This window comes from Pteropus vampyrus, unplaced genomic scaffold (genome assembly GCF_000151845.1).
Source record: "Pteropus vampyrus isolate Shadow unplaced genomic scaffold, Pvam_2.0 Scaffold394, whole genome shotgun sequence".
Classification (NCBI taxonomy): Eukaryota; Metazoa; Chordata; class Mammalia; order Chiroptera; family Pteropodidae; genus Pteropus; species Pteropus vampyrus.
The window spans coordinates 893,600-920,951 of NW_011889175.1; the positions used below are offsets into that span (position 1 = coordinate 893,600).

A 27,352-nucleotide genomic window follows, 5' to 3' on the forward strand; every position below is an offset into this window, starting at 1 on the left:
ACAGTGCGGTGTTCAGATGTGGAAGTTCACAGAGGACGTGGTTCCTCGTTCCAGGCCTTCCTCGGCCTTCCCCAGACGATTATCACAGCCATCTGATCCAGAGTTGGCGCGTGCGCGACTCCGCCTCAGGCTCCTCCCCCGCAATTGAAATCCCGCCTTCGCCCCGCCCTCGCCACACTTTACGGCCGGGCACGCCACTTTTGCTGCAGATACCCTTGCTGCTGCCGCTGCTCCTGTTGCCGCGGCCGCTGCTGGTGAGGTGAGGTGAGGTGAGATGTGGTGTGGTGTGGTGTGGTGTGGTGTGGTGTGGTGTGGTGTGGTGTGGTGTCGTGTCGTGTCGTGTGGTGTGGTGTTGTGTTGGGCCGGTGCCGCCGGCGACCGGGGAGGAGGTGGGAATAGGGCCGCTGCGGGACGGCTGGGACGGCGGGTCACCTGCTGCTTTGTCTTCTCAGCTCCGGTCCTGTCTGCGCTGCCGCAGGGAGGCCGCCCTGGCCCGGCGAGCCGAACCAATGCTGGATCTGGAGGTGGTGCCCGAGCGCTCTCTGGGGAACGAGCAATGGGAATTCACTCTGGGTAAGTGTGGGTGTCGGGTCCTCCTTCGGGACCCTATTTTCTGGTCTTTCTCTCCGTACCCTTCCCATCTCTGGTCTCTGGCCTTTTTCTCCCCTGCGCCTGCCTCCTCGCCTCTTCCGTCCTCTTGGCTCTTTGGCTCCAGTCACTAGATACCTGCTCCGACACGCACGACCCTCCAGTGTGTCGCTCTGGTGGGTCCCGATGCCCTCGCCTCAGGCCTCAACAGGGCCCCTCCCCGGGCAGTGGTACTGTAGTAATAATAATAACAACAATTACTGACACTCCCCAAATACTCGAGGCCAAGCCCTGCTCTCTGGTGCGTAATTATTTCAAGGTGTCCTCCTTGGGGTCTGAGGGTCGATACTATTGTTCTTATTCGCATGTACAGACAAAATAGCTAAGAAGTGACTGATCCCTTAAATTCCACAGCTGTCTGTCTCCCTTTGCTTTTCTGGGTGTGGATGTTGCCCCTTCGGAAGGGGAACCTAGGCTCTGATCCCCCAATCATTACATGTTGGAGATCTGGTCAAAGGAGTTGAGAGTTTTGTGTGTTAAAGGAACTTCTGACTTGTTTCCTTCTCGTTTTTATTGTGTAGATGTGTGGTGTAATCCTAAACCCAAACCTTAGCTGAGAATGAAATAGGAGTTCAGGGAAAGTAGCATTTAGTTTGTAGAAAATGGGCAGTTTGGTTCAGTTTTTCCCCATCCCCAACGTCACTACCTTTATATGTACAAATATTTGCATTCAGTAACTCTAGTGTTTGTTTACTTTGATGTTCTAGCACTAGGAAAAGGGGGTGGGGAGCAGGTGTTGGTGCTGTTTGTGCAGGCCTGAACTTTTGTCACACTAATTTGGGCTACTGGACTGAGTCAGCTGCTCCATTGAGCTATAACTTATCCTTGAATCTGGAAGACTCATATCTATGGAGACAAGTGAGAAACTGGGCGGAACAGATTGCTGGTAGGGCCCTGCTGGTGCTCAGTTTTCTCCATGAATTGAACTATAAGCTTCCTGGGTTGTAGGAGCCAGTTTTATTGCGAGGTCTTAGCCAAATTCTCTCATAACTTATACCACTCCTGTAGAGCACTTCCCAAAATTTTAGGTGGTATGAAATACCCCAGCCTCTTGTGAAGCATCAAGAGCTTGTTTGGGAGGCTAGTTGATATCTTTGCCTCTAGACCTATTCATTGGGCTGATGCTGTTTGGCTTCTAGTTAGGAAAGAACCTCCCCACCCACAGCTTCTCCTCACCCCAGGACTTAACAGGCAGAGTGAGAACCACAGCCATAGCTTCAAATTGTGCTTGGTGTTGCAACTAAATTGTGGATCTCAGTGACATAGATTCTGTTGGTCAAAAGTGATGATAAGGATGTCATTTGAGACCACGATTTCCAAAAAGCAAGGTGGGAGAGCAAGGCTTCTCTCAACTATTGTTTTGATACCTTAACCCCCACTCCTAACTTTTTCCAGTTTCCAGAAGTCAGGAGTATGGTTAGTTCTTTCAAATTGTCTAAATAACAACCAAAAACAGTGAAAATAACATTTCTGTTCATTGGGTCCAGAATTGAACTTTGGGGGAAATCTCATAAAGGGGGCCTGAGCCTTGATAATTCCTTTGTGGGTCTTAAAAATTCACACTTTAAAATTGTGCTTGTTTGAAAAATGGTGGTCATTTAACTTCCCCAGCCTGGAAAAAAAAAAAGAGTCATTTTTCCCTCTTAATCTCCTCAGCCCTCAACACACCTAAACTGCAGTTGGGGGTAATAGGTGGTGATAGATCCAAGAACTAGGTCTGTGCTTTAGAATTTCATTCCCAGGCTAGAGAAGCAGCCAGTACTTAATTCAAGTCACCACAACCCTGTAATCTCCATTTGTCAGGTGAGGAATAGGCTCAGAAAAGTAGAGATGATAAAAAGTAACTGGACAGGAATTTCTTGCTTCCCACTGCTCTGCCCTTCTGAGGATGGGCTCAGCTTTATCGCCAGCTTTCTTTTTGGAATCTGTGCAAATGCAGATGTATCTAGCCCTTGCCATCATCCTCCTGGCATCATAATGAGGAACTGCATTCAACTTCTTGGCTGCCTTCCTGACCTATGTTTGATGTTGGGGGATTAGGGAAATGCCAGCAACACAGGGACAAGAAAACCTAGGCCAGGGGAATCTCTAAGAATGCCACTGATGGCTCGATCAGTGGTGGAGTAGAGACAGTGCAAATTTGAAATGTTTTAGTGTGGAGGCATGTCTCTGAATTTGTTTTTGAAATTAGTGTTGAAAATGCCTCAAGTGGATAGATTTAAGGGTCACTGGAGAATAGCCTTCTTCGAGATCACCTTGTTCCAGAGAGACTGAAGGCTCACTTAGTTGAAGGCAGCATGTACTTATGTGGACTGTGCTTACAAACATTGAAAGTTGAGTAAGAAATGGTCATATATGTCCTGAAGAGCTTAGTCTAGTAGGAAGAAAGGATTACAGAAATGATTCATTTTATGATATTGAGGGCAGAGGTTATATAGGGTGCTATGGAATGCGAAAAGGGACTTGACCTGACCTGGGGAGTTCAGAGAGAGTCAGAAACTAGGTGGTTGGTTGAATGAATGAGAGATGGGCAAAAGAAAATACTGCCAGTCATAGAGATGTGGAAAGTTAAAGGAAAGCAGGAGAGGGTGATATTGACAAGAGGATGTGAGTTCTCAGAAAGGAAGGATGGTCACCAGGGTCTGTGGCACAGGACCTATGTGTTCTACCTAATTGCCTTCATAGCTCAGCAGATATATATGAGCACCTACTATTGTGCCAAGCAGTAATACAGCCTAGGGGTACAGCATTAAGACAGCCATGTGTCTACCCTTAAGGAAGTATAGATGAGGCACTACAGGAAGATAAATGGGATGGGAGGCTTCATTAGATAAAGTAGTCAGGGAAGTGAGGTGTAAACCTAGACCTGGAGAATAAGAAGGAACAAGATATCTGAAGAACATTCCAGCACTCAAGAACTAGTGCAAAGGCCTAAGGTAGGAAAGATCTGTGCGAGGAACAAAGTGAGGCATGGTGAGCAGTGAAAAGAAAGGTAGAGGTGGGTAGAATATTCAGAGCCCTTAGGTGATGGTAAGTTGTTTGGGTTTTTTCCTCATAATGGGAAGCCAGCCATTGGAGGCTTATAAGTAAGCAAATGATGAGATCTGTAAAACATAGGATTTGTACAGTTTAGAAGGCTGACCATAGACTCCACCCGCTTTTGGGGGTTAAGTATCTTATTAGGTCTGAGATAGTGCTCTAGTGTCTTTGCCATACATATGATTGGTTCCCTTTAAAGGCCTTTTGTAGCCTTCCTTTACCAGTAGCCGTGTGACAACTGGTCATTGTGGCTGCTTTATCTCCTTCAGGTGATTTCTCCCTGATGACTCAGGATGCAAAGAATCCAAGACCAGGAATTTTATGTGATTAGAAGGAAAAGAACTTTCCCTCAAGAAACTGGTTTATACCACATGGGTCAGAGAAACCATGTGCTCTTCTCTTTCTCAGCCCCTAACCAAGCTTATATGTCTTCTCCACATAGGTAGATGTTTGTCTGTTCCCTCTGAGAGAGACAGCATGGATGCTTTCCTACTTGTTCATATTCTCAACAAACATTTATTAAGCCTCTACTATGTGCTAGGCCCTATGCTATAGAATGCTGAAAAGTACCTTGTTTAAAGTCTGTTCCCTCCAACTTTCTTCCAATTGTAGAATGGATTATTGAATGAAGGCAGGATCGGATCATTGTTTAAATGTAAATGGGCCATGTGTTTTTAACCTAATTTTTTGTGTGTAAGCTCTTTTCTGCACATCTTTCCTTGAATCAGAGGTAAATTGATCTTGAACGTGAGTCACTGTATTGCCCCAGTGTCATATGGTGGTCCGTCTTTCTCCCTTTCTCTTATTACCTACCCCTATAATCCTTCAGTCCCACTGAATATTTATTCAGTACCCACTATGTGGTCAGCCCTGTGCTGGGTGCTGGGTGCTGGGTGCTGGGGATCTAGAGAGGTGAATAACAGACATATTGTCCTTGTACTCAAAGTTGTGAGTCTTTGTTTTTAGATTGTCGGGACTTTGTTTTAAATTGTCTCTCTGTGTTTCTTGTTTAAAATCTAATGGACTCTGAAACATACTCTTTGCTATTCCCTGTGAATCCTTGAAATCTTTGAAATGCCGTTAGGATTTGGATTTCTTAAACTGGAGGCATATATAAATCTATTTGTAATGGGCCATGAGTTCAAAAATCAAGTGTTAAGATTTAGAGGATATTTGTGAGTAGATAAGTAAGGATCCAGTGAAAATCTTTAGTAAAAGAAGTTGATTCTGGTAGATGTGGGATTTGTAACTTTTTTGTCGAGCTCTTACAAGTGATGTGTTCCTACAGACTCTCATTTGAGAGATGAGGAGACAGATGCCACAAAGGAAGACAGGAAGGAATTGCCCTAAAATATATATAATCCATGACAGAAGAGAACCAGAACCTTGGTGTCCAGAGTCATGGAGTCAGTTCTTTTCTCACTCTGTTTCTTGGTTCATGCTACCTTTTCCTTTTCCACACCCTTTGTCTGCTTGGGATTAGTACAGAAGTCCCCATTTCCAGGAGCCTTTTTGTATATCACTCCCTATGCAATCCAGCTGTTCCCTTAATGCTTGCTGCTAACTTTATTCTAGCTCTTACTGCTTATTAAACTTTTATTTACTCACATATCTGTAGACCTTAGTGGCCCCCCACTCCCAGCCCAGGCTTTACTGCAGGGACTAATGCTTAAACACAGTGGTAGATGTCAGTAAATGGATAACCCAAGTAACCACACAGGGGTCCTTGCTTTATTTCAGGAATGCCTCTGGCTCAGACAGTAGCCATTCTTCAGAAGCATTGTCGCATCATCAAAAATGTCCAGGTTCTCTACAGTGAACAGGTGAGTGGTAGCTGATTTGTTTACTAAAGTAGCATCCCTAATCAGTGAGTCATCTTCACAAGTTGATGCCCTGGGAGAGGCTGCCTGACAGGGATTGTTGAGTCACTGTGTTCAAATGAGAGAATCTCCAACACTAGTTAGTTACCAAGCTTTTTATTATTATTATTATTCTGAAGCTTTTCGTTTTGATAATCTAGTGCTGCCAGGTTTTGAAGAGCAGTGATAGCTGAACTTGTTTTTTTTTATTGTGTTTGACTTAGGTACTGGCCCGTAGGGATTTTTCAGTGGGAAGTCACCTCAGGGACAGTCAGGTCTTCTAGGGTGCTTACTTTCCACTTTTGAGTTTAGAATACTCTGTACTGCTTTGTTGGTTGCTTTGGTTTGTGTTCAGGATTGTTGTAGTGCAGCTCTCTAGCTAGCAGAGCATTGTAGACTTGAAGCAGGTATACCTCACCTCTGTAGTTAGAATGATCTGATACATGGAAATTGTAAGATATTGGGTCCCAATCAATGAACATATTTTACTCTTTTTTTTGTCCAGTTTATGGTAGTCTCTATTAAATGTTGGTCAGTTGTGCCAGAAATTAATCCCTATAGTATAATGTTGCATGTACCTACAAAGACTTTTTCAGTTTCCAAAAAGAATATATTTTAGGTTAGCACCAGAGAAGAATTTCCTGAACATCAGGCTATTCTTCATAGGCCTTTAGGAATATGCAGTCTCCCTTCCACTGAACTCTCTGAAATCCGTAGTTCTTCTATGACAAAGACCATGTGCTGCCGTGAGGAGCAACCTTGTGGTGCCCTATGTGTCACCTCAGGGAACAGTTTTGAGCCTACATAGGCTACAGGATGCCCTCTGTGGCTCTTCTGAGATCCTGTAAGTACTGGTTTTATTATTTTAGTTCCATTTATTCTAATTAGCTTTAGATCTAAAACAAATGACAGATTATTTTTGACATGAAGAATATTATAGATTAGAAGTGAGTGAGATTTCTTTGAGGCTTCCCAATTTGGCTTAGTGTTAACCTATACCCAGAAATTACATTCATACTGTACCCCTATGCCAGCCTAGTTAGGCCCTATGTGAAGGGTCCTTCTGAGATAGAGAATACTTAATCTCCAAGTAAGTACTTGGATATTCTTGTGCCTACCACAGAACAAGGGACTTGTAGGAGTGGGCTCCTTGAGCCACAGAGCCAAAGTGGCTTCTCATTTATAAAGTAAATGATGGTGGCTTTTTCTCTTTGTTGTACTCTCTAACCTAATCTGACTTTCAGTGTAAGATCATGAAGGAATTACTCCTGACAAGTAGCTATCAAAACAGGGGAACTGGCCTTACGTCTTGAGCTTAAAACCACTTGCATATTCAGTTAAATAAGATTTGGGCACCCCCAAGATTATTTACATTTGAAAATTGGCTTTAAACATTCTTAACCAATTTTTAAGAATGAGTTTTATTTCTTATATCACTGTCTTTATTGTGTCATTCTAGTCTTTGGGTACAAATAGCAGTTTAACATTAAACTAATTTCCCTCAATATCTTCTAAGCTTATGGAATCAGTTGGAAAAATGGGTTTTTAAGTCTAGACCTTGGTTCGGATTTTTGCTCTTCCCATTCTTCGTCATGTGGTTTTTGGTAGGTTAATAAACCAATCTAGTTCTCCTGTGAAATGGATATAGTTTCCTTATAATAGAATAATCTTTGATGAAGATCAAGAGGACATGGTCTCTCAGAGCTCTGATATGGTGCTTCTTACATGTCGTTCTGTCCTCTTTTGCCCTTCTTCCTTTCCTTTCCCATTTGTTACCTTGCTTCCCATCAAGTAGAGAGAATAGTTTGGCCCCATCGAACATTTCAGAAATATCTTGTTTGCAGCAAATTACACCTGGGGAATTAAATGCACATATCAAGTAGGTCCCATCGTTCTTAGAGGAAGAAGATGTTAACGACTAGCAGCAGACAGCTTTACTAAACTATTTTATATGGAGGACTAATAGTGCTGGCTTACTGGAAGGGCTCGCTTAAACACCACATAGTACGTGTTGGTTCTGGAGATACAAAATACTAATAAAACATTGACTGTGAAGATGATTTGCTTGCTTTTCAAAATTACTTAGTTATGTCCTGAATTATAATAATGCCAGGAAGAAAATTATAAGATCTTGGAAGAATATAAGAAAATCCACATGCTTGCAGCATTCTTCTCCAAGCAAGGATCACGAAAGATACGAAAACATTGCTTCATCCTGCTTACCCCTATGAAATGGCCCTCGCAGAAATGGAACTGTGTTCTGGGTTGAGAATAACTGACCTAAGGTCAAGGTTCATTATTCCATTATCTTGCTTGAGACCTAATAGTTTAAAAAATTCATACAGAGCTACTGGAAAATTAGAACATTCTTTCTTCTAGTGTTTGCCAGGCATGATGGTGCCACCTGGACCTGTTACATTGGAGAGAGCAGTGGGGTGGAGGAGAGCAGACAGTGTGCTAATCCCAGAAAGCTTTTTGGAGAGAATTTTTCCATTGAGGCCCATACCAGCAGTGGCACATTTCTATCTGACAGCCACACCTCCGTCATTCAAACCTCCTCAGTTGGGGGAGGAAGGAAGTGGCTTTCTGTACTTAAATACTCTCTGTGTATAGCATTTATATTGTAAGGTTTTCAGTAGTTACTGGTGAGTAAATTAATTGTTCAGGGTGTGTTTTATTTTTGTTTCGTAGTCTCCTCTAAGCCATGACCTCATCCTTAACCTGACTCAGGACGGGATCAAACTACTGTTTGATGCTTTCAATCAGAGACTTAAGGTAACTAAATGACAACTAAAGTTTCATGCCAGGCTGATTAATATGTGTTATTGTGATATATTTCTGAAATTCCTAAGTGGAAGTGGACTTGTGTGGTTCAGAGACCACCACAGTAGTGGACTGAAGCTGTGCTTGCTTCCCTAAAAATTGGGTAGCTGGGAGTGAGATGAGGTGGTTTGAAAGATTCTGGGAAGGACTCTAGTCCCAGGCTCTAGAAGTAGAGAGAGAAGAGCATTGAGGATTTGGGGACCATGCAATGGGAATGGGGCTTTTATGTTAAATAGGAAAACAAAAGAGGAGCCGAGTATTTGGCATAGATTATCCTGACACTTTCTTTCTTCCTCCCTCCCTCTCCTTCCTTCTTTCCTTCCATCCTTCCTTCCTTCCTTCCTTCCTTCCTTCCTTCCTTCCTTCCTTCCTTCCTTCCTTCCTTCCTTCCCTCCCTCTTGCTCTCTTGCTCTTGCTCTCTCTCTCTCTCTCTCTCTCTCTTTCTTTCTTTCTTAAGGATATTTTTAATTTTAATATTCTATGTTGCAGGAGTACCCTCACCATGTAAAATAGAAACAAAACAAAATAACTATATAAAAACATAATAATAGAGAGATGGTATAAATTAGATACATTCTATGTTCTCCCAATTCATGAGATCAAAAGTGGCTTCAGGTTCCTTTTTTTTTTAAATTAAGTTTATTGGGGTAATATATCCCGACACTTTAAAAAGGTACTAAAAATGGGGCCTGACTGCAGAATAGAACCAAAAGACTCTAGTCAGGTTTATGTATCTTCTTGTTTTACTTCATTCTTGGGTCAAACAATATGACTTAGAAGATGAAAAATGGACTGTTCCTCCTAAGTGTTGGGGTTAACACCACCAGCAATGAGTTGACTCTTTAACTCCTTTGAGAAAAATGTAAACAACTTGATAGTGTGAAGAGTTGTCCTAGTTGGAGGTCAAGTGCAATTTACTAACACCTGTTTCGGTCCAGGATGTTTTTAATGCACTATTTAGAAATGCCTGCGCTTCACAGGTTAGTCATGTAACATCAGACTCATGCCTCAGAGTCACAAGTTGAATGTGGCTCTAGGCAGTGGCATGCCAGAGCCATCATCCTAGTTAGGTTATGGTGTTGCCTTTCCAAAAGACTTGGGTACTTCCTAGTTCTCAACATCCTATCACAAGTGAGCTGCTGAGGAGACAAGATAGAACATAAAAACAGAATCTGTACATAAAATGAGAATTCCTCATTTGTGATAGTTTTTCAGAAAGCAGAATTTGATATGAATATTCTTAGCCCCACATCTTCCTTGCCTCTCCTTGTAGACTCAGTCATTCTGTCTTCAGTGACCCGAAGTTCCACACTGGGAAAAGGTAGAGGATGGTCTTCACTGTGCCTTCATCACAAATTGGGGAAAAACTAATCTGGAAACACCTTTGCAAAGAATCATTTTCCTTTGACTTGGTAAATCCACTTTAGGAACCATAACTTAAAAACTTTATGGAGAGTGTAATGTTGCCAGATGTTTATGAGAAGGCTTTTCATAGTAATAAAAAGCTGGAAGTAACCTGAGTGGATAATAGAAGGAGATGGCTAGGCAGCCAGCCCATCATAGATTCACAGCATTGTGAGGACAAAGTTGTATATTTAGTGAACACTTGGTACATGTTTGGTGCATGGCTGAGTCCATTTTTTAATTTAATTCTAACAAGCCTGTGGGTGGTATTGTTTATCAGTGAAACAGTAGAGGGACAGCGGATAAGTGGTCTGCCTGGCACCAAGCGTTAGATCTGGAATGCCTTAGGCTCTGTTGATGGGTATGGGAAATGTGATAAAAGCTGAAGAAAATAGTGTGAACACACTACTCAAAAATGTGAAAAATGGGAAGTATATTAGAGTGGGAAGGAGGTAAAGTAGAACCTTGTCTTCTGCCTTCTGTTGGGGTCCCTATAAAGAAGGAGGGGCTGGGCCACTGGGAACTGGGGAAATTATCCTTCAGGTGCCTTTGCTTGGCACCAGGTCTCATCTGACCCATCTGTCTGCCCCTCTATCTAGGGCTTCAGAACCCTCCTCTCCCAGATGTTGTCTCCTGCATTTTCCCCATCCCCTCACTCGCTGCCTGTGAGCAGGCTCTGTGAAGTGAGGCTTCACAAGTCATAATCTCTACAGCCACCTGACTTTTCTTTTCCTATCTTGGCTGCTGCCATGTCTCTTCCTCTCTGGTGAAATCAAGGCCTTTTCCAGCCTAGAGGGTAGAAAATCATGGACTTTAGACTACCCTGGCTGTTTGTCCCTGTGACCCAGCAAGGACATGAAGGTCTATGGACCAAAATCCGCTTGTTGATTCTCCTGGTGATACGAAGGACTGCTAGATAGTCAGCACTCTGGGTCTCTTGCCACAGATGTAACCATGTGATTAACTCTGTTCTACTGTTCTCCCATTGGGCAGGCAGAATTGAAGCATCTATAAGTGTTGTCTGAGATGCAGCAGGTGGGTGACAGTGACATAGGAGGGACATCCTGGAGGCTTATAGAATCACAGCATGGTGAGGACAAAGTCATATTTAGTGACAGTGAGTGGTGGAAAGCCCCTTGAGAGGCCATTGGCCAGTCATAGGAGTAGTAATCAGGGAGGCAGAGTGCCTGCCCCTGCTATACAAGCAAGGCTTCTGGTTGAAGGTCGAGGCCCTCTTCCAACATGGAACCTCGGCCTAGATGAAATAGCATGCCAATTTGGCGCGATATACTGCCATCCCCAGGCTTTCAGAAGAGGTTACTAGGTGTTTTATGAATCATAGCTATTTCCTCATCCTTTTTTGCTTGACCTCTTTTGGCTTCTCTTTTCATACTTTTAAGCTTCATGTTGCCCTTAGCTACTTTCATACCAGGCAGAATCATCTGATGTGTGGAGTACCTCCCCTTTGTGAACTAATGAGCCAGACCTTAACTTAGTGGGACCAGTGAACACAATATACAACTAATGTAGGAGAGAGTCGATCGAAATGCTATGATGGCCCAGCAGAGGGCGCAATTCTTAGCAGCAGGTAGGATTGGAACAGCTGCACTATAGTTAAGTGATGTCTGTACAACTTGTAGTTCAGTATTAGGAGCTCTAAACAAAGTTAGAGACAAAGTCTGACCAAGAGCGAACTGCCTATTATGTCTCAGTTTCTGTGGCAATGCCAGATGCTCTTGTACCCAGTGCCCCACAGCCCCTTCCAGGATCAGGTCCAGATTATCAGAGCAAACATGTTGAACAAACTCTGCTTGTGCCTCCACAATGAGGGCCAGATCTCCAAACCGGGGAATGGTAAATAGTGTTCCAGGCCCCAGCCAGCCATCCTGCTGACTGTCAAGCCTTCAACACCATTGAGGTAAACACTAGTGGCTGAGTGTTCGATACCTTTTCTTTTGTCTCTGCCTTGAGTTCAGGCCAAGCCCACTGAAACTTCACAAGGGTCCTAAGGTTCTCCAGGTTTAACCAGATACTCTTCATTAGGGATATATATAAATATTGTCACAGTTGTTATAAGTTGATATAATATGACTTGTTTTCTAACAGGATAGACCTCCTCTTCCATCTTTTTGTTTAGTAAACCGCAGTATTTGAGGCTATTTTTGAAAGTGATTTGATTTGGGTTTTTATAATGCAGCAAAATGTGGAATAGAAGAAAGAGGGTTCAGTATCCAAGGTTACAACCTTAACAGCTGCATGAATTTGATTCTGTGGAAGGTTTCACTGTCCTGGAGGGGTGTTATGTGCAATCTTCTCTATGACCTAGCAGTAGATTAGATAAAAGTACCTTGTCCCGGAGTATCCACAGATAACTGTTGAACAATTCATTGGAAGATGGGGGGTGCGGGGACGTTATACTGCATGTGTGGTATGGGTTTTCCCTCCACATTTAAAGCTAATGTGCAATACTTCAGGAGAATTTCAACAGTGATAAATTTTTTTTCTTCACTATTGTATAAATGTCTTTTTAATTTTCTTCAACTACAGAGCATTAACAACTCTTAAACATTTGACTTTTTTTTTTTTAGGTGATTGAAGTATATGACTTGACTAAAGTAAAGTTAAAATATTGGTGAGTTTTCTGCCCTGCTGTTATATGTCACAGGCTTGGTACAGGTGGGCTTTATCTACTACCCTCATTATGTTGGTAAAGGAATTCCATCCGTAGCAGTTCCAGGATTACACCCTGGTTCCATGATTTTTGGCAGCCTCTAAGCCTACTCATTTTCCAGGAGAAAAGAAAGAAACCTTATTAAGAACATGCTGTATGTTCTTCACATATATATCAACTTATTTAATCCTCACAACAAAGTAGGATCTCAGTTCAGAGGTGATAACGACTATCTCCTGGGTCACGGCTGCCCTCCTCTGCACAAACCTCTTTTGGTACCTCTTTATGCTTTCATGAGCAGAAGAAGTGGGACAAACCAGATATGTCTGACTCCAAAGCCTGTGCTAAAGAAAGTGCCAAAGAGACCAAAATCTATTTGGGGACCCAGATCTGCTTTTAAAATGAAAATGAGAATGGTCAGTATGGTGTACATATTTGAGCTCCCATTATGGCAAGGCACTGTTCTAGCATCTAGAGTACTCTGTTTAGTAAGCTTCCTTAATAAGCTTCCCTTTTCCTTTGAGAGGGTGTGAAAAGGCCTAGTTTCTGGAGCTGGCTCAAGCAGCATTTGCTGATGAAGGAGTAGATAAACAAATGTGTACTAGCACTAGCCTCTGCAGATTGTAGTTGTCTTTTAGTCTTGTTGGGCCTTCACACCTCAAGGTTTGGCTTCTCTTTACCCTCTTAAGAGTCAGTGGTAGGTGAGAGTATAAGGTCTAGAGTCAGGCTGCCCTGAGTTTGAGTTATGGCTTCATCATTTTATTACCTCTCTGACCTTGGGCAAGTCACTAAACCTCTTTGAGCTGGTTTTCTTATCAGAGAAATGAAACCAATAATGTGGCTGCTGGGTTAGGAAGATAGTATGATATAATGCTGGTAAAGCACATAGTACATTGCCTGGTTAAAAAAGAGGTTCCATAAATGATATTAATTCTTTAAAAATTCTTAACCTTTATATCATAAATGGCTTATCTTCATGCTCATCATCTGAAATCGTATGCCCTTCTCTACTCTTAAACCTACTCTTCAGGTTTGCATGGGAATCCATCTCCCTCCACCCAGTCACCCAGTTCATCTGCCTGTTAAGACAAGCTGCTTTGCTTTTCTACACCCTTCTTTTAAGATGTTCATCCCTTTTTAAAAAGTTCATTCTTTCAAGTCAAGCTGCTAATAGACATCCTGGGAAAACACTTTAACATTGTATATTCCTATGGCTACTCTTTATCCAAGTCCAAATGCCATGGGGCTAAGACTGGATTTATTTCCTTCTGAATTGTGCCTAGTTAGCCACAAATGTCTTGGGAGGCCCTAGAAGATCAGTTCTGTACACTAGCATCAAGAGAATTGACTTGTAAACTCAATTTTCTCTTACTTACAAGTTCTTTAATATAATTATAGAATCCCACCTGTGTTTTAAGAATAACTTTTCCAGCCACCATCTCCAATGATCTGTGAGCCTGTCCTGCAGGCCTGATATTAAAAAATGTCTTTGTTTTTCAGTGGAGTACATTTTAACTCTCAGGCCATAGCTCCCACCATTGAACAAATTGACCAGTCTTTCGGTGCAACCCACCCTGGAGGTAAGCCAAGTCTATCTGATTCCTTTGGTCACCTGTGGCAGCCCATTATGATAAACCTGACAAGCGGTACCATCCCAGCCACAACTCCCTGAAGCCAGGTTCCTGTAGGTTATGGGGGTTGGTACTTGGGCTTGAAGGAAAGCTTCTTCCCCCTTGTTTTCAGCCTAGTAGGTCAGTTCAGAAATAAGACACAAGGAGGATTTTGCCAGTCATTACTCCCTGTCAGGCTGGTTTGGGTTTGCAACTTCTGATGCCATCAACCATGTCATTTTCTTCTCCCCACTCCCACAGTGTACAACTCTGCTGAGCAGCTCTTCCACCTCAACTTCAGAGGACTGTCTTTCTCTTTTCAGTTAGACTCATGGACTGAGGCTCCCAAGTATGAGGTTAGCCCTTCCCCTGGTATTTGCTGCCCAGTGCCCAGGTGACATGGGTCAGCAGACAGTGTCCTTAAGGGAGGCTGCATAGGTACCCTTTCTTCAGCGTCCTCGTCTCTGAGGTCTTTAGGGGCCAAGAAGGGTAGAGTGGGTAGGGTTGACAGGAAGAACAGTGTCCAAGCTGGCATTCCCAGGAAGAGGGTACTTTCCACTGCAGAGTGAGGTCAGGCTCACTTTTCAGAGATAATCCCAGTCATGTCTTGCTTTAAAACTCCCAACCACTTTGTTTTTTTCTAGTAGCCTAAAATTTGAGAGTTTATCCTATATTTTTAATTACCTATTGCTTTTAGCAAAACATTTCATTCATCCTTAGGGTTATGAAATGAAAGCTTTTTATAAGGTTCACATTTTATTAAAGGAGTCATTCCTGCATTTTCTCTCTGATGAAAGAAAAAAAAAAAGCCAGATTAAAAAGGAACTTGCATGGTTGGGGTGAGTTGACCTGGAGCCAGATTTGACTGTGTGCTTTGACCTTTTGAAGACCATGATTACTAGGAAATGCCAGAACCTGAGTCACACGGCCTGCAGTTTGCTCCTTAGTAAAACTTTTGTCCTGTTTTGCAGCCCAATTTTGCCCATGGTCTAGCTTCTCTCCAGATACCCCATGGAGCAACTGTGAAACGAATGTATATCTACAATGGAAACAGCCTACAGGATACCAAGTATGTATCAGGGAACACAAGCTTCATGCTAAGGCCATGAGCTCCCTGGGAGGGAAGGCAAAGCCTGTGCTCATTTTCTGCCTGCCCACAGGGCTCCCGTGATGCCTCTGAGCTGTTTCCTGGGCAATGTGTATGCTGAGAGTGTGGATGTTCTTCGAGATGGAACTGGACCCTCAGGTTTACGACTTCGCTTACTTGCTGCAGGTCAGTTACTGTCTTTGGGGTAGTGGATTCCCCCTTATATCCATGTTGAGACAGTCTAAAATCCCACATGCTTAGAGATAGTTGGTAGAAGACAAATGATGCAGATGTTTCTGTTTAAAGCTTTCATTTAAATTCGTGAAGGGACAAAACATAGTCTTATTGTTAACATGTATAATAAACAACAATACAGTACCAGTATGTTGCTCAGCATGTACATAAGCCTTCTTTGTGCTTATGTAGCTTTGCAGTGATTCTCAAGCTGTTCTGTTTCTTGGAGATGTATCTTGTGGGCAACAATGTTGTCTGTTCTCTACCTTTTATGCCCATTTCTCAGAGTAGGCTGACAGGAGGGACTTGCTGAATTGTGGTTTGGCCACACCCTGCTGAGAGTTTTTCTGACCTTGAACAATAACAAAAAAGTTGCCTCTAGTAACTAACTAGTCTTTCCAGGACTTTATTTTGTGGTTTCTTGTGCCTGGCCAATCTCAGCTACTTTGGATCTTGGATCATGCTTAGTAGGATAGGGATCTACAGCATGGAGTTTGCCTCCATAGACATGGCCTTCTCAGAACTCATAGTCTAGCCAGCATTTGTTCATAAATTGGGGTCTTGCATCAGTTTTTGGACATTGGTTCTTAACTGTTAAGAATCTGGTATATAAACTGTGAACTCACTGCCCTGAACAATTAGACAGTTCACAACCTCCAGGTGAACATTTCTTAAAATGTGATTGTTTAGCCAAGGCAGAACACCAGCTACTTAAAGGGGTATTGTACCTGAGCTATAGTTTTTGAGAGAATTGAGATGTGGCAGCAGGGTCAGGTGATTTAGGGTCTGTCTTCTCCAAAAGATTGCTGCTTGAAATAGCAGGATAGTCGAGGGTGGCACAGTTACTCCAGGTGACAGCAGGAGGAACCTATTTGGCGGGCGGGGAGTCCTCAGCCAATTCTGATTGCTACCTATACAGCACACTCTTATCTGTCACATCTCATTGCTTACGGGGTCATTGGGGAAAAGACTTCGTTAAGTCAGGGTCTCATTGAGTTATTGCCCAATCCAGTACTCATTGAGAGTTTCCTTTGGCAAGTGGAAGGGGAAGCTTGTCTCAACCGATCCATTTTTCCCATGTGTTTCCTTATAGCTACAGTGATGTTCTTAACACAGAAAGTCAGTTCAACCGTCTTGGTCCCTGCAATAATTTATAGGAAAACTCACTCCAGGGAATCAAACTACAATAGTCTCCTAAAACTAAAGGTAATTTTACCTGGGTTGGCTTCATGCAGAGTGGGACGAGAGGAAGCGTGCCTATGAAAGGTGCCTTCCCTGTAACCCTATCTGGACATTCATAAGTGTCTGGTACCTGGAGACTTTGGGCACACAGTCCAGCTTGACAGCACTTTTGGTGGGCTTCAGACTTGTCTAAGATGCAGAATTTATGGACAGAGGTTAATGTGGTGTGTGCTTTCCCCAGGACTTAGTTAATTTACACACAGCCTTTATTTGCCACTCAGTATGTATGTGTTGTGAATAAAGACTCTTGGGTTAATTGGAGAACTCAGCACCCAGTTATTTCAGATTTTGGATCCCTGAAGTCTGTATGTAACAAAGGGGTTGTTGTCCATTAAAGAACTTTGCCAACTTTGAAGCACTGTGCATAGTAAGGTGATGTTAGTGGTTATCATGGTACTAGGGATTGCAGTCCTCCTCGGATTCTTGGCTTTTTGGGAAGTGGGGAGGGGCACAAAACACTTTGCCTTCCCATCCACAGAATGGGGAAAATTTTACTATTGGTGTGTAAATTGCCACTTGTGTGTATGTGTGTGTGTTTAACTGGAACAATTTGTGAAATGTACTAGGTAAATCCAGGGTTTAAAGATTCTCCCCAAAGAAGAAACTTGACAAATTAGAAGGTTATTTTATTCTCCCACTTTCCCGGTTTATCTCTTGAGTGTTGGTATGTATGTCAGGTATTTATAGAATTAAGGAGTGAGTTAATAGGTGCTTCACTCTTGGCTCTTTGATAGAGTGAACTTTAGGTCCAATCTCTTGTTGGGTTACCATTGAGAAGTACTTCTTAACATAAAGTACCTTGTATCTTGTCAGGCCCTAGAAAGTGGCAAGAGGTAATAGCAGCCCATTGTATAATTCTATAGCACCTATGGTGCTGTTTGTTGTACCTCAGTTGTGTGATCTGATTAGGATCTTCACCAAGCTGTAAACTCCCGTGTGGGCAGATACTGCACCTATTTTGCTAACCATTGTTTCATCAACATCTAGCAAAGTGTTCTAGCCCGTGGTGGTCAGTAAGTAAATATTTGGTGAGTGAGTGGTGATGTTCCCCAAGCTCCATGTCATTTTTGTGGGATTGAGTGAGTCTCTGGCATTATTTTGAGTAGATAGTGTTCTCTCATAGTGACTCAAGCCCTGATGACCTGGTATTTCTGCTTGTATGTAGTCTTGCCCCTCAGTCCAAACCTAAAAATGCAGTGTGCAGCCAGTAGCCTCTCCCCAGGGCCCTAGGCTGCAGAGTCTCAGGCCCCGACCAGGAACCTGACTACCTCTTCCTTGTTCTCTGCAGGTTGTGGACCCGGCCTGTTAGCAGATGCCAAGATGCGGGTATTTGAACGTTCAGTGTATTTTGGTGATTCTTGCCAAGATGTTCTTAGCATGCTTGGCTCTCCACACAAAGTCTTCTATAAATCAGAAGACAAGGTAAGGGAAATGTGTTTATAAAATGAATAAGCAGTCTCTTAATTTTTTAAAATCAACATTAACTTAATATTGAGCATGTAAAAACTGTTATTTTTCCAGAGAACCTGTTCTGTTAAAGCAGATGGAGAAGTAAATCGAAAGCTCTTTTCTGACCCCTGTTGGTCAGATTGACCTGCTTTGCCTTTCCTTGGAGACCAGGGCCCAGTCTGGAGTCAACCACAGCTGGCTGGGTTGGTTGGCACCAGCAGCTGGGACTCCCATACTCTCGCTTACCCAACAGCTTAATGCCATACAAGAAAAACAATTTGTAGACTTTCGTTTAATCCAAGAACTGTATTAAGGTGCTAGATTTTAATTTATTGTTATTTTTCCCTAACAGATGAAAATTCATTCCCCTTCCCCTCATAAGCAAGTTCCATCCAAGTGCAATGACTACTTTTTTAACTACTTCACTCTTGGAGTGGTAAGTTATGATTCCTTAGATAAGCCTTCCATTTCTGTGGGGAGATGGGCAGTGCACCTGCGCATGCCTGTGTGTGTGCATGCAGCCGTAACCATGCTTGGCAGCAGGGAACCTAGCCCCAGCTGGCTTTGCCCAGTGTTGTCTTGCATTGGCATTGGTACCCCAAAGTAAATCTTTCCTGCCAAGAAGAGTGCTGAGACACACTATGTCTTGACTTCTTTTCTGACAGAAACATGTTGCACAGGTAGAGGCTGTGGGAATCATTCAGGTTAAGATGTTTTGCGAACTGCCCTTTAGTAGAGCATGGAACTCTCTTCTGGATAAAACAGGGAGACTAAAAAGACTCAAAAACAGTGGGAGTGTGCTTATGTATTTTTAGGGGATCACCCCAGAGGCATGGCTGCAGCCCTATGCTCTGGACCTAGGGTGCTGAATGGAGCTGATGGCCACCATCACTGCTGGCAGTCTAGCTGGTAGATGGGTTGTGTGTGTGAGAAATGATTGTATAAACATCTCAGGGAAGACCCTAACCTCTGAGCTTTCCAGTGCCTAAGGTATGAGGCAGCAAAGAAGGGGCAGATTCCGGAGAGGGAGAAAGAAGAAAAGACTGGATCTGCCTATGTGGGAAAGACCAAACAGGAGCCAGGAGAAGTGGGGGAACAGAAGTGGGATCTTAAGAGTAGGTAGTGCTGGAGGGAATGGCACTGTTATAAGCTGAATCTCTTGATTTCAAGAGCTAGTTATGATAGGTGGCAGGGAAGATAGAGCAAATACACTGGCCCTAATAGGACTTAGTATGGAGGGGTAGAATCAGGGGTCACAGGCCTGAACAGCTGGGGGGCTGTGAGGGATAGGAGAAAGTGTTCAGTAGGCAGCATCAAATCAGTTCCAGGGGTGGCTGACTCCCATAGAGAGGGCGTAAAGGGCCTGGCATGTCGTGGCATTCAGAATAGCCAGGTGCTTTGAGCCCCTTGAGTTAGATAGCCCTGAATTTTCTTGGTAGCCTTTATGACAAATTCTCAGATTTTTTTCTTCCTGCTCAGATTTTTTAAAGATCTCCCTGATCTGTTTGAGTTCCCAAGCAGTGGGAGCTATATCCCCCTGTGCCTGCCAGAACTGCTGGTACAAGGTTTGGAATGGGGAGGCCTATAGATGATTACGGCCCACCCCACTACACACACACACACTCACTCACTCACTCACTCACACTCCAGTTAACGCCTGCAGGCATCCCCATTGTGGGCTGGGTGTCTCTGGGTGTCTCTGAGTTGGACATGCCCTTGGAAAGGCCCCCTGCACTGCCTCAGTAATTTTCCCTACTTGGGAATCCTTGTTTTCTATCTCAGGACATCCTCTTCGATGCGAATACACACAAAGTGAAGAAGTTTGTCCTTCACACCAATTACCCTGGGCATTATAATTTTAATATGTGAGTATACCTGTACATGCCCCTCTGAGAAGGGAGCTTTGGGCTGAAAATCCCCAGGAAAGAGAGCTTATGGCTTTGGAGTTCATTACTTTACACCTGAATTCTTGCTGTTTCATGAGAAGTGAACATTTCCTGAGTGTTTGCTGTTTCTGGTATAGTATCCAATATCTTACAATCTCTCTATCTGTACCCATTTTAACAAATAGAGAAATAGATTCAGAAAGTTTGGTGTCTTATCCAGGGTTATAGAGTATTCAGATCCCAGAGCCAAGCCTTTTTATGTTGAATTCCAATGCATAAATCTGGCCTCCTCTAGTGAACACTGTCAGGCCCAGTGCCAGGGCTTAGGACAGGCGTGCTTGGTTCTGTTTTTCCCAGGGTGCAAGGTTGAGATGTGGGGGTGGTTAGGCCTCCCAGGGGGCTCAGCCTTTATCCATCTGCCTTCTCTCTCTAGTTATCACCGTTGTGAGTTCAAGATCCCACTAGCCATAAAGAAAGGTGAGTAGTGAATGTCTTCAGGGCAAAGGAAGGGCTTTTGAGTCAGTCATTCACACTGAGAAGAAACACAAGTGATCCAAGCAGAGAGAATGGTATTGGTTGGGTTTGTGGAACCTTTTCCCACCTGCTTCTACCCATAGCCTCAGCTCCTCTCAGCTGGGCTCTTTGTTCTGGAGGCTGTACTGTTCTTGGTCCATAGTCTCCTGGAGACCCTCAAGATCTTTCTTGTGACTGCTGGTCTCTGGAAGGGAGAGTTTCCTATCTACAGATGATCATCCAGGTGGTCCCAGTCCAGTCTTATGACTGTTCTCTTGCTGGTTGGTGTAGCTCACACCTGAATGACCTCCCTTCAACCCTCCACTGTTTTCCATTCAGGAACTCTAAAACAGCCTATCTGTCCTCCCTCCGTACTCCAGCCCTAGTGCAAAGGGTAGCCAGGTTTGGATTCTGCCTAGGGCTGGAGCCACAGGTGGGCTGAGCCAGCTACCAATTACTCCGTGTTCTTTTCAGAGAGTGCAGATGGTCAGACAGAAACATGCACAACCTACAGCAAGGTGAGCTCCTATTTTCCTACCTGGTGCAGCCTGAAAATGAGATGGGCATGAGCCTGCCAGCAATCTGGGGCCCATATCCTTTGGGCCAGCCATTGATCCCTGCTAACCCCCTGCCACCTCCATTTTTCTTGCAGTGGGACAATATCCAGGAGCTCCTGGGTCACCCCGTGGAGAAGCCTGTTGTCCTGCACAGGTGAGTGTGAGAGATTGCTGTCTAACCACCCCATCCAGCTCCTAGTCCAGAAGGCCCAGGGAAGCCTAGCAGTGGGTATTGTTTAGAAGTGACACAAGTTTTTGGTGTTGCCACAAACGTACTTCCTGCCCCTATCCTGCACATTAGGACTGGGCCTGCTCTTCCGCATGTTTACCTGCACCAAAGGTTGCCCACTGGGGATGGCTCCCCACTCCCCCACCAACTCCAAATGTGGGAGCCCTTTCACCCCTAGTTATTCAGAAAGGGAGGCAGTTTTGACTGGCTATCCTGGGCTCTTTATTTTCTCTATCAAAGCTGCTACCTGTTCTGCTCCATAGCCCAGTTCCCAACACCTTGGTTGCCATACTGTGTGAGGTTCTCTCCCCATCCTGACCTCTCACCACCCCAGTCCAATTGCACGGTAACTTTCTATGCCTTATTGGGCTGTGTAGGATTCAGAGCTGAGTGAGGCCTGTGGATACCTTCAAGATCTCAAGGGCCTGTGTAGTACATAGAGATCACTTGCCAGTAGCTCCCCTCCCAAAACAGACTGGTTGCCTTGCCTGGCCTTGGCGTCTGTCTGCCCCTCTAATTCTGGCTTCCTCTACCTCAGGTCCTCCTCCCCAAACAACACCAACCCATTTGGTTCTACATTCTGCTTTGGTCTTCAGCGGATGATCTTTGAGGTAAGCCCTGAGGACTGCGGCCAGTGGTCATGGCAGGGACAGGGAAGTCACTGAGAGAGATTAGGGAGGACCTCATGGCCCTGCTGGGCAAGTTAATCCTTCCCTAACAACCTTGTCTGCTGAGAACCTTGCCTACCCAATTTAACAGTGAGGGTTCAGAAATGATGGGAAAATTCAGGGTCACGAAGTTAAAGCGGTGGTCTGTATCTAACAAGATGAGATGTAACAGGATCCCACATTTGTATCAAAAAAAACAGAACAGCAGGGAAGGGAAGCACAGGGCAAGTGGGGTTCATCTCGGGAGTGTAGGGCACTTTTGAATGCCATTTGAACGAATGTGCTTTGGGTGAGTGGCTATAGAGGCCCCACTGGAAAAATAGATATGGTGAAGTTTGTGTGTCCCATGAGGCACAGGCGGATGCTGGGATAGAGATGATCCCTAGCATGAGTTAAAGGATGTTGAAGGATCTACCCAGCCTTGTGTGCAGGCGCATTGTACACACAGCCCTCCACGCCAGTGCACAGGATCTGCCTTGGGTCGCTTCTCTGCAGCTACAGTCCCACTGACCCCACTGGTGGTTTTGTGGGTCTGATTGCCTGCAGTCCCACTGATTGCCTACAGTCCCACTGACCCCACTGGTGGTTTTGTGGGTCTGATTGCCTGCTCTGCCTACATCCCTTCTACTCTTCCCCCTTGACTTGCTGTCCTCTTCTCACAACCAGGTCATGCAGAATAACCACATTGCCTCGGTGACCCTGTATGGACCCCCCAGGCCTGGTGCCCACCTGAGAACAGCAGAGCTCCCCTAGGGACATCATCACCCGTGTCCCTCTGTCCTGTGGAACTGTGCATCGCATCCTCCTCAATGGGCCTTCATGTGCCACCCTGTGGGTTTTCTTGGACACCTTGCCAGTGTTGAAGGGCTGTTGTGATGTCCTGAGGTAGGGCTCAGGATGGGCGCTCTGCCATGGGGCGAGGAGCCCAGATAGATATTCCTCTGTCTGTCCTCAGCCTGCTGGTGCCAACAGGGGACACAGACTGCAAAGAGAAGCACAAACTCTGAGCCTTTATACCTGGACCTAGGAGTGCTAGACTAACATGTTAAGAGGCAAGGTTCAGTTTCCCCATCCCATACACATTGGAAAACGTGGGACTCTCTGTGGCTGAGAACACAAGCACCCAGGACGAGGACAAGGTCCTGCCTTTGGCCCACCATTGCCACATGACCCTTAAGGCAAGCAGCATGTCCATAGTACTTGGTTGTAACTTTTGCACTACTACATCCACTTTAGTTACTTGATGAGCTAGCTGTGGCCAAGGTGGCCTGCCTGCCCTTCCCTGTTTCTTTCTTGCACGCTCTCCCTGCCACGCCCAGTAGGCACACTCAACTGGTTGAAACACAGCTTTCTACCATCAAGGTTACATGTTAAGGCCTGGTTCCCACCCCTCTTGGAGTCAGCCTTCAAAGTCACCTGTGCCCGCTCTGCCTCAAGCCGGCTGGAAGGGCTGCATGTTTTCATCCTGTTTGCCTTTTTAATTTAATGCCAAAGTTTTAGCCAAAGACATCTTCCTCCTTTTGTTTTAGCATTCTGTTCTGCACTGTGGGCTGGCTGCCCTGCCCCAACCCTGGGCATTGTCTCCTGGCCTGGCCCCTTTATGGCTCAAGGCCTCTGGGGACTCAAGGAGGGCTGGGCTGCTCAGTCTCTTCATGGGTCTTGCTAAAGAAAGTAGCATATGTGCTTTAAAAATATTAACCTTTTGAAAAGAATTGAGAAGAGAAATGTATAATTTTATCCCATTTTTAATATTTTGGTCTAGCAACTTGTGATACATAGATGACAATTTTGTGAGTTTTTCAAATGTGTGTACAGATTTTTGTAAATAAGACTCTTTTGTAATTAACTCATGTACAGCCTCATCCTGTATAGTTTAACAATGAATGTGCAGGGGACCTGCCCCAGGCTTCACGTGGTTCCTGGGCCTATAGCCAGGCTTGTGTGGCACTCCCATGACTTTGTAACTGGTGTCTTCCCATTTGGACTGTGGCCTGGCCAGAGACCCCCGCACATCCCACTGTTGGGTAAGCCAGGACTGTTCTTATCCTCCTGGAATGGGGGAACCTTCGTAATGCCCTGCCTACACCCCTCCTCCAATAAAGGCCTATCCCCTCAGCAATGGCTTACCATGTGCTGTTGCTGAGATGTTTGTACTAAAATGAGTGTGGGGGTGTTGATTTTTTTAAGAATATGGGAAAATGTATAGTGGAGTAATCTTAGGAGGACAGGTTCCTTGGCTTCTCTGAAGTGGACAGCACAGCCTCCAGTCGGAGACTGGCATAGACTCTTGTGAGGGTGTAGTAGACAGGGAAAGACTTTAGGACCAGGCACAAGTGTGCTTCCATCCCTGGTGTTCCAGCCAAACCAGAGCCCGAGACAGGGTGGCTCCAAGAAAGCAGCCCTCAAAAGGAAAAGATCCAAAGACCTTGACAAGGCTAAAAATCCAATTTGGAGGGACAGGTGGAAAGCAAAATGCCTACTTTCAGATTGAGTTTTGACAATGCCTGCCAGTTTCATGAAGACTGAAGCCAGGCTCCAGACATCTCCTGTGAGGTCCAACTATGAGAAAGGCCTGCATGCGTCTGCAGCATCCAAAGGGGTTCCAAACCAAGGAATGTGGTCAGATTCCATGAAAAACCTCCCACCCCCATGTTGGTATTGAGAGGACCGAATATGTTCCCCTGCTTCACAAAGAGCTTGCTCCATCACCTCAGCCCTGGCTATCTCTAAGAGTTATTAGGTGGTTCCTGACCGGCTACCAGTAGGAGAGCAAGAGCCAAGCTCAGTCTTCATTCCCTGGACCCTATGGAAGCAGACACTTGGCAATCAAGCTGGATCCCTAACTCTTCTGCCTCTTTCTGGGGAAAAAGCACATACACTGCAATAACCCACTGGGGAAACCTAACGCTTCAAACTCCCACTGTATCCTGGGTCTAAATGAGGGGCGCTTGGGGCTGTCATAAATGGCTAGGGGCCCCACTGAAAGGGGCCTGCGGCGACAGGTCGTGGACGTGCACAGGCTGGCCCATGAGGCCCGTGCAGCATGTGCCACATAAGCCAGATGTCAGCAGCCGAGAGCCCATGCACTACAACCAGCTCACGGTAAAAGCAGGGGTCGAAGGTGCGCAGATGTGGCGCAGCTGAAGGCTGAGGGATGCCAAACGTACGGAAAGCAGGATGAGGTTCAGGAGTGAGCCTCAGGCGCTGCAGACACATGCCCAAAAATACGTCATCGATCGGGAAGAGTTCAACCTGCGCGCAGGCGCCGGCCAGGCGGTGCAGTGTGGCACCAGAAAGCACGAAGCCACCGCCGCCCGCATAGGCCGGATAGGCAGGCAGGCCATACACAGCCTCTGGAATGAAGTATTTGCTGGCCCGCACGCGGATTGGTCGCGCCTGTACGATCACGTCACCCGCAAGCAGGTCCTGAGCGGGGTCCCGCGGAGCCAGGAATTCCAGCAGGTTTCCCACGTGCACGAAGACGTCAGCGTCGCCCTTAAAAACGAAGTGCACGTCGGCGCAGTAGGCTGAGGCCCAAGATAGAAAGTGGATCTCTTTGAGCGTTAGGTTGAAGAAAGTGTCATCGAAGGCCCAGAGCAGAATGTCCCCGTACGCACGGCTCTCGGCACGCAGCAGGGCGCGCCAGTGCGTTTGCATACGCATCCCCTCTGCGTCTGCCCCGTCTGAGCCCAAGCCCCTGGGCACACCCAGCAAGAACACACGGCGCACGAGCGCCCCCTGCACACGGCCCTCAGCACCCCACGTCTGGCGCACGGCTTGCCGCCGCTCAAAGTCGGCCGCCACTGACTTGACAGCGATGAGCAGGTCGGGTCCCCCGCCAGGTGCCCCATCGCATCGGCATTTGTGGGGCTGGTTAATGAGCAAGGGGAAGCGTCGCTGGTCCTTGGCGCGCAGGTAGCGGCCAAAGTCAAAGGGTCCCATGGGCGTGGGTGGCTCTGGCGTGTCTTCTTCGTAAGCCTGCAGGGTTGCCTCCACGTCCGGTGCCTGGAATAAGCGGAGCCGGGATGTAGGCTCCGGCGCTGCCCTCCCTGGCGCTCGCGGCGCGCTCGTTGTCGATGCCGCGCCATCGTGCTGCACGTAGAGCAGGAGGCCGAGAGCGGCGCCTAGGAGCAGCGTGAGCGATGCGTCCCCGCGTAGGCACAGCCTCCACCTCATATCCGTATGACTGGCGCCCGCGCCTCCTGCGAAGAGACTCAGTCAAGGGCTCGCGATGTGAAAGCCAGCCGCCAGCAGGAGTTCCTGGCCCTGCCTTTCCCAAGCGGAAGGGATGGGGAGCCACGCGCCGGAGGTCCCCAACTATCGGCCGTTCAGCCCCCTCCTCCTACTCTGGGCCATGACCCCCTCCTTATTCCCGTCGGTAAGGGGTCTCTGAAAGGGCAAGAAGTCCTCCAAGTAACCAACTCGCTCCTCCTCAGCTCAGGCCCAGGACCGTGCCCCAAGGCCGGAGCAGGAAAACCCCACCCCCTATCCTCGCCACCCTTCTCCACGCTGAAGCCGAATCCCTTCTACTCCTCCCTGACCACCACGTCGGTCCTTGGAATCCTGATACTCACGCTCAGCCCTTGGGAGCAGCGCAGCCCCGGAGGCCCCGGCATCCGGGGCTCAACGCAGGGTCCCAAGGGCGGCCATGGACCAGGCTTGAGCCAAATGCAGCGTTGGCAGAAAATGGGGCCGACCCGCTGCCACGTGACCCTCCAGCTGTGTGCGCCCGGACAGCTGGAGCTCAGCTCCACCGGGCGCCGCCGGGAGCGCTGTCTCCGAATGGGGACTAATCTGTGAGCCCTCTCTTTTGGGGAACTCTTTTTGGGAAGTCCTGAAGAGATGAGTTTTGGTCTCGGTGCAGGCTCAGACTTCCCAAATCCTCCTTTCTGTGGGGGATGGGGACGGGAAGAAACATTAGCTTTTCAGGTTAGGCTCCCGAAACCCCGCTTCTTTGGAATGAAGCAGGACCTGGTTCCAAATCTTAGGGGCCCAGCTGGCCACTATCGCAGCCCATCCTTGGAAGTGCCTTTCCTCAGATCAAGAAGAGCCCTGGTTCCACCAGGCAGGGTCCATAAACTGCCCCTGGGACACATGGCTGCCTCCCCACTTCTGATTGTGCCTCCCCCATCCCTCCACCCCGATGCCCAGCAAACACACACACACACAGGTATCAACAAGACAGCTCATTCGATTCTTACAACAACCCTGGCAGCAGCTCTTACTGATCATGCCCACTGTCCCTCCGGGAGCTAAGTGACTTGCCCAGGATCATATAGGCAGAAGGTAAGAGCACTGTCCCAGGTATTCTGGAATTCAGTCCAGGACTTTTTCTTCTGTTCTCCTTTGCCCCTCTCCCCATCCATCCACTGGGACACAGACAGGGAGCCAACCCCGTGTGCTTTAACTTCACAGGTGAGTACTTCGGTCTGT

At 46.1% G+C, this 27,352-nt stretch overlaps 2 protein-coding genes across 6 annotated transcripts; one reads left to right on the plus strand and one right to left on the minus strand.

Annotated features, from left to right (window-relative positions):
* Nucleotides 1–141: 141 nt before the first annotated feature.
* Nucleotides 142–24,078, plus strand: CUNH16orf70 (chromosome unknown C16orf70 homolog). Of its 5 annotated transcripts, none has more exons than XM_011380442.2 (17): nt 142–259; nt 453–573; nt 5,428–5,510; nt 8,238–8,321; nt 12,362–12,405; nt 13,945–14,024; nt 14,316–14,410; nt 15,026–15,123; nt 15,215–15,327; nt 17,906–18,039; nt 18,419–18,502; nt 19,849–19,931; nt 20,386–20,429; nt 20,940–20,983; nt 21,118–21,176; nt 21,790–21,862; nt 22,586–24,078. In XM_011380442.2, the coding sequence occupies exons 2-17, from the start codon at nt 510–512 to the stop codon at nt 22,670–22,672; spliced, it is 1,269 nt and encodes a 422-aa protein (XP_011378744.1). In that variant the 5' UTR covers nt 142–259; nt 453–509; the 3' UTR covers nt 22,673–24,078. The 5 variants fall into 5 exon arrangements, with proteins under 5 accessions (XP_011378744.1, XP_023379299.1, XP_011378743.1 ...); XM_023523531.1 differs by having other exon boundaries at nt 158–269; XM_011380441.2 differs by having other exon boundaries at nt 159–264.
* B3GNT9 (UDP-GlcNAc:betaGal beta-1,3-N-acetylglucosaminyltransferase 9) lies at nt 23,649–26,631 on the minus strand. Its single transcript, XM_011380440.2, has 2 exons — nt 26,494–26,631; nt 23,649–26,121 (listed from the first exon to the last, which is right to left on the minus strand). The coding sequence occupies exon 2, from the start codon at nt 26,093–26,095 to the stop codon at nt 24,887–24,889; it is 1,209 nt and encodes a 402-aa protein (XP_011378742.1). The 5' UTR covers nt 26,096–26,121; nt 26,494–26,631; the 3' UTR covers nt 23,649–24,886.
* Between the last annotated feature and the right edge of the window lie 721 nt (nt 26,632–27,352).

Coding starts and splice junctions, on each gene's coding strand:
- CUNH16orf70 (XM_011380442.2), top strand. CDS start 510: ATGCTGGATCTGGAGGTGGTGCCCGAGCGCTCTCTGGGGAACGAGCAA. Junction 15,124..15,214: donor AACAGCCTACAGGATACCAA/GTATGTATCAGG, acceptor GCCTGCCCACAG/GGCTCCCGTGATGCCTCTGA. Junction 21,863..22,585: donor TTCAGCGGATGATCTTTGAG/GTAAGCCCTGAG, acceptor TCTCACAACCAG/GTCATGCAGAATAACCACAT.
- B3GNT9 (XM_011380440.2), bottom strand. CDS start 26,095: ATGAGGTGGAGGCTGTGCCTACGCGGGGACGCATCGCTCACGCTGCTC.